Source organism: Anomaloglossus baeobatrachus, chromosome 7 (assembly GCF_048569485.1).
Source record: "Anomaloglossus baeobatrachus isolate aAnoBae1 chromosome 7, aAnoBae1.hap1, whole genome shotgun sequence".
Classification (NCBI taxonomy): domain Eukaryota; kingdom Metazoa; phylum Chordata; class Amphibia; order Anura; family Aromobatidae; genus Anomaloglossus; species Anomaloglossus baeobatrachus.
Genome location: NC_134359.1, coordinates 295,179,133 through 295,185,767, shown reverse-complemented (window position 1 = coordinate 295,185,767; position 6,635 = coordinate 295,179,133). Strand labels below are relative to the sequence as shown.

Sequence of the window (6,635 nt, the reverse complement as noted above, 5' to 3'; positions counted from 1 at the left end):
TCAGCCTCTTATTGCCGACACCGTCGCCCTGCGCTTCAGCGCCAATGTGCTTCACTTTAGATGTTAACTGGTTGCCCGAGGCCGACTGGTTTCGCCTTCAGGTCCCCTTCGTCCCAGTGCCAGTCTGGTTCTCTGTTACCTTCTTCCCCTGCACCAGTCTTTGGTAAGTGGGTCCCCGTGGTAAAGAACACTGGGGGTCCCCGGTCTGTGGTTTGTCCACCTCTTCCGCCTGACGGTAGCATGAACCCTGTGGTGTTGGAGTCTCTGGTTCTGTCCCTGGTTCTCCCTTTGCTACTGAGTCTTCGGATTCTTTAGGGTCAGCAAGGTCCTTGATGGTCCCCTTTGCTGTGCAGGTGTTAACAGGTCGGCTTGAAGCTCTTTTGTGTCCTAGGTCCTGTACCCCGTATGTGCGTAGTTCTGGGAGTACTCCACCATACTCCACCAGCAACCACCTCTCCTGGTTACCAGGTCACCGTTAACCGGTGTCAGGATGCTCCTCAGTTGCACCCTCCACCTTTACTCGACTTAGATTGACTTCTGACTATTCTCCACAGTCTGCCCCTCCCACCTGGTCAACTAGTGAACTGGAGTGGCTCCACCTACAGGCGGCCAGTCATTGGTCTCACCCTAGCTGGGTACCATTCTATGGGGGATTTGTTGGGGTAAACTGGGATTACCTGGGTTCTTGGTGTTATTGGCAGTGGGGTTCTGGGTCCCTAAGGGGGTAGGCCCTGGATCCTGGTGGGGATGCAGAATCTTGTAGCACCCTGAGGTGTTCAGGGGCGCTACACACAGCCCTGTGCGAGCCGCGTGCAGTGTTTGATCGGCTCATATTTGTGGTTAAATCAGCGTGATCAGTTGTAGTGTGCACACAAAAGCTCCCAAAATAAAAAAAATTATAAACCTCGTCCACTCTGTCCCGGAAGTGTTCTGCCAATGGCCCATAAGCAAAACACTTCTGGGGCAGGGTGGGCGATGTTTTTATTTTTTGGGGTTTGTGTGTGTACACTGCATCTGATCACGCGTATTTAAACCACAAATATGAGCCGATGAAACACGGCAAGCGTCTGTGCATCACTCATAACCAAGCGCATTTTGTTTTTAAAGCTCGGATTCTGAACCTCGAGCCTAAGGTTTGCTCATCTCTAATGCAGACATCTTATTATTTATACTACAAATCGTAGCCGCAGCAGCAGAGGTTCTGCAATGTGAGGTTCTGCAGAATCTGAGACCCTCTACTGTATACATAGTGTGACTATCACTTCCAGAAGTGCAGGGGTTAATTCTACCTCAGAGACCCTCCGCCCTTCCTGTGTGAAGAAAGGTTTTCACTTTCACTTTCATTTTCTGCTCTTTCCCACTACAATGGCGTCTGCTGAGCTGAGGGACGAGCTGGACTGCTCCATCTGCCTGAGCCTCTATACAGACCCCGTATCCCTGAGATGTGGACACTTCTTCTGCCGCTCGTGTATTGTGAGTGCGCTGGATGCACAGGAGGCGGCTGGAGTGTATTCCTGTCCTGACTGCAGAGCACAATATCCGGAGCATCCGGCCCTGGAGAAGAACCGGAAGCTGAGAAACATAGTGGAGCGTTTCTCATCTGCTCAGCCTGAGATGGAGGAGACCGGAATCTTCTGCACTTTCTGTACAAAGTCTCCTGTCCCGGCTGTGAAATCCTGTCTGCAGTGTGAGACCTCCCTGTGTGAGGAGCATCTCGCAGCCCATAACAAGTCTGTGAATCACAATCTAACTGAACCTACAGTGTCATTTATGGATCGAAAATGCTCCACACACAAGGAGATCCTGAAATACTACTGCCCTAGAGACAACTCCTGTATCTGTGTCACCTGTTGGGTGGCCGGAGCCCACAAGGGACATGATGTGGAGCCACTGGATGTAGCCTCTGAGGACATGAAGGAGAAAATGAGGTCGGTTATAGAGAAACTAAAGTCCAAGACAGAAGAAGCTGAAAAAAGAATCCAGAATCTGAAGGATCATGGGGCAGAACAGGAAAAGAAATCATCTGGACTCGCGGATAGAGTCACTGGTCTGTTTACTGATCTCCGGAAGACGCTGGATGATCTAGAAGAGAGAATCCAGGGAGAGATTTCCAGGCAGAAGGATCAGGTCTCACTCTCAGTCTCTGACCTGGTCGGACAGGTGGAGCTTCACATGAAGGAGGTGTCCAAGAAAATCAATAGTCTGGAAGGATTATGTAATATTTCTGATCCATTGTCCTTTCTACGAGATGTAAACACTGGTGACATCAGTGCTGGGAGCTGTGATGTCATCAGTGATGTAAGAGATGCTCCATGTGTGGATGAAGGCCTAATCTTGCAGATATTACACAGAGGACTGGAGAACTTTGCCAATAATGTGATTGAGGTGAAGATGAAGAGACAGTTCCCAGAGATGGAGAAATCTGACATATTACTGGATATAGACACGGCTCAGAATAACATTATTATATCTAAGGACCTCAGATCTGCTTCTCATACCTCTGTATGGCAGTACAGACCCGATGGGCCCAAGAGGTTCAGATCCTGTCAGGTGTTAAGTTCCCGCAGCTTCTCCTCCGGGAGACATTATTGGGAGGTGGATGTGACTCAGGCGAGTAGGTGGATGATAGGGATGGCTGGGGGAAGTCTGGAGAGGAAGGGCAACGAAAAATTATCTCGTATTGGCTATAATGAGATATCCTGGGCCATCATTTTTTCGAAAAACCTTTTTGCAAGTCATAACAATATCCATAAACTGCTGGTATCAGATTCTCCTGTGCGGGTTGTGGGGGTCTATCTGGATTATGAGGCCGGGCGTCTGTCCTTCTATAAGGTGTGTGACCCCATCAGACTCTTACACACCTTCACCGCCTCCTTCTCCGAGCCGCTCTATGCTGCTTTACATATATATGATAATTGCATCATCAAAATCATAAAATAATGACAAAAAATCCCGGCCTTACACAGTGAGGTCTAACACTGTCCTGATCGCAGGCAGGGCCCGAGGGGCTGCAGACAGGGAAGGTTTTGCATGTTTGTTATTTTTGTAATCAGAAGTTGCCATTTCCTTGAACGTTACAGAGAATTAAAAAAAATGTATTTTTTTCCCAATAAATGTATTGAATCCTTCATCACTTTACCACGTTGTCACTGTGCTTATGTCAATGAGTAGCTTACACTAAAGGACCTTTGGGTTTTCCAGGTGTGATCTCTGTAAAGATAATCAGCATTGCGCAACCCCTGCACCTTGTCCATCTCATGATTACAGATGAACAGCCTTGTTGGGCCTCATGCACACGCTGCAGTTTAATGTTTTTTTTGATGCATTTTGTGGTGACCTTTTAGTCACCACAAAATGCATTGAATGGGCATTGAATAGCCCCTATGGGTGTTCTAACATGCTAAGAGGACTGCTCGTGGTTCTGGTTGCATATTGCACCTGACAGGTTTCCTTTAAGTCCTTGGCCTCATTGGTGTGAACCTTGGAGCTGGTGTGCCAGAATGGTTGGACTTGTGGATGCAGAAGAGCCTGCTGAATGATCTTCTTTATATCCCAAAAGTTTTCATGTAAAATTCTTAAAGGGAACCGGTCACCAGATTTTTCCTTATTAAACCAAAAATATCCCCTTCTGCAGCTCCTGGGCTGCATTCTATGAAAGGGCTCCTTGTTGCTGGCCCCCTTTTTGTACACACAACCCCCCTTTTTTAAATGCACAGGCGCGAGATTACGGATGGGTACGAGGATGGCGCTGGTGAGGTCATGCACAGCGCCGCCCATAATCTCGCGCCTTCGCATGTAGCTCACCGGTGCAACCGCGGGCAGCTATGTTTTCTGCTCTGCCCGCGATATAGCAGAGCGAACTGCGCCTCCGCGAGCCGACCTAACTGCAGAGGCTCAAGATTTGAAAATGCGATGAGGATGATGACGGAGGCGTCATCACGTCAATCTAGAAAAGAGGACGCCGATCAGCGCAGGAGGGTGGACAGAAGGCAAAATAGAGCCCGCCCATCTGGCCAACCAAACTAATTTCCATACGAAAAGGTAATATTTTATAAAGTTGTTTTGGAGGTCTGAAAAGGGGGCCAGCAACAAGGAGCACCTTCATAGAACGCAGCCCAAGAGCTGCAGAAGGTGATATTTTTGGTTTAATAAGGAAAAATCTGGTGACAGGTTCTCTTTAAGGCCGGTTTCACACATCTGGCTTTTCGCCGGTTTGCTGGTTCCGGCGCACACCAGTACACTGTATACAGTACAATGTCAGCGCGACAAGTGCCGGTCACATGCTGTCATGTAACTGGAGCATGTGACCCGAAAGTTGCGGCACTGCCATTGTACTGTATACAGTGTACTGGCGTGCGCCATATCCGGCAAACCGGCGAAAAGCCGGATGTGTGAAACCGGCCTAAGTCACTACTTAGACTATTCTGGAATTGGGGTGAAGGAGCAGTTATCAGACAGGAGAAGGAGAAAACCAACTCCTTCACCGTGCTTGATACCGGGGTGGATGGTGTGAGCCAGATGGAGACCACCATAAGAAAGTGCAGCCAGAGATGCTGTGTCAGAGGGGGTGAGCCAGATGGAGACCACCATAAGAAAGTGCAGCAGGAGAGGCTGTGTCAGAGGGTGTGAGACAGATGGAGACCACCATAGGAAAGTGCACCAGGAGAGGCTGTGCAGAGGGGGTGAGCCAGATGGAGACCACCATAAGAAAGTGCAGCAGGAGAGGCTGTGTCAGAGGGGGTGAGTCAGATGGAGACCACCATAAGAAAGTGCAGCAGGAGAGGCTGTGTCAGAGGGGTGAGTCAGATGGAGACCACCATAAGAAAGTGCAGCAGGAGAGGCTGTGTCAGAGGGGGTGAGCCAGATGGAGACCACCATAAGAAAGGGCAGCAGGAGAGGCTGTGTCAGAGGGGGTGAGCCAGATGGAGACCACCATAAGAAAGTGCAGCAGGAGAGGCTGTGTCAGAGGGGGTGAGTCAGATGGAGACCACCATAAGAAAGTGCAGCAGGAGAGGCTGTGTCAGAGGGGTGAGTCAGATGGAGACCACCATAAGAAAGTGCAGCAGGAGAGGCTGTGTCAGAGGGGGGGGGCCCAGATGGAGACCACCATAAGAAAGTGCAGCAGGAGAGGCTGTGTCAGAGGGGGGGAGCCAGATGGAGACCACCATAAGAAAGTGCATCAGGAGAGGCTGTGCCAGAGGGGGGAAGCCAGATGGAGACAACCATAAGAAAGTGCAGCAGGAGAGGCTGTGTCAGAGTGGGTGAGACAGATGGAGACCACCATAAGAAAGTGCAGCAGGAGAGGCTGTGTCAGAGGGGGTGAGACAGATGGAGACCACCATAAGAAAGTGCAGCAGGAGAGGCTGTGTCAGAGGGGGTGAGCCAGATGGAGACCACCATAAGAAAGTGCAGCAGGAGAGGCTGTGTCAGAGAGGGTGAGACAGATAGAGACCACCATAAGAAAGTGCAGCAGGAGAGGCTGTGTCAGAGGGGGGGAGCCAGATGGAGACCACCATAAGAAAGTGCATCAGGAGAGGCTGTGCCAGAGGGGGGAAGCCAGATGGAGACAACCATAAGAAAGTGCAGCAGGAGAGGCTGTGTCAGAGTGGGTGAGACAGATGGAGACCACCATAAGAAAGTGCAGCAGGAGAGGCTGTGTCAGAGGGGGTGAGCCAGATGGAGACCACCATAAGAAAGTGCAGCAGGAGAGGCAGGAAGGAAAGTTTTAGTGATGAAAAGGTCATGGATGTAGGAAAGTTTATTGTAGACAGAGCGAGCGTTCCATAGAGCTCCTGTTAGTGGGACTGGAAGAGCGGGGGCCGGGTGAATGGGGACTGGGCGAATGGCTATAAGATTACATAAGTTGCGAACGTTTGTGATAGATCATGAATGGGGGTTAGAAATGACTATGGGGATGTGATGAGGAGGGCCAGGATTTCGAGAGGTATCACCAGCAGTGAGGAGAAGCAGAGAGAGTGTTAGTAGGTGGGAGCAGGAGAGGCCATGAGGTGGTCGTGTGTGTCTGGAGACCAGGGTTTAATGTGGAGGAACAGATCTGAGGAGGAGGTGAGGTGGGTGGGGAGGATGGAGGGAGAGATGATCAGGCCATTACTGGGTTTATTGACCGGGTGGGGGTAAGAAATGAAGTATTATAGGGGTGAAAGTGAAGAGAAACACAAACATTGTTTACAGTGACTATGGACCCAGTTACCTTCAGGTCCAATACTGGTCTAATTTATTGCAGTACACTTTGATGTTGCAGAGATCTTATTATATATACTAGAAATCGTAGCCGCCGCAGCAGAGGTTCTGCAGAATCTGAGACACTCTATTATATACATCAGTGTCCCCAACTCCAGTCCTCAGGAGCCACCAGCAGGGCAGGTTTTCAGGATTTCCTTAGTATTGCACATGGATACCTTAATCCCTCACACAGGTGATGATTCCTACACCTGTGCAATGCTAAGGAAATCCTGACAACCTGCCCTGTTGGTGGCTCCTGAGGACTGGAGTTGGGGAGCACTGATATACATAGTGTGACTATCACTTTCAGAAGTGTAGGGGTTAATTTCACCCTCCCCCCTTCCTGTGTGAAGAGACTTTTTAGCTTTGGGCTCCCGGTCTTTCACTCTACA

General features: G+C 49.9%; 1 protein-coding gene across 1 annotated transcript; it reads left to right on the top strand.

Moving 5' to 3' along the window:
* The first annotated feature begins 1,365 nt into the window (after positions 1 to 1,365).
* Positions 1,366 to 3,073, top strand: LOC142246443 (E3 ubiquitin/ISG15 ligase TRIM25-like). The gene has a single exon (XM_075319496.1). The coding sequence runs from the start codon at positions 1,366 to 1,368 to the stop codon at positions 2,938 to 2,940; it is 1,575 nt and encodes a 524-aa protein (XP_075175611.1). The 3' UTR covers positions 2,941 to 3,073.
* Positions 3,074 to 6,635: the final 3,562 nt, after the last annotated feature.

Bases quoted from the DNA above. Each gene is read 5' to 3' on its own strand.
- LOC142246443 (XM_075319496.1), top strand. From the start codon at position 1,366: ATGGCGTCTGCTGAGCTGAGGGACGAGCTGGACTGCTCCATCTGCCTG.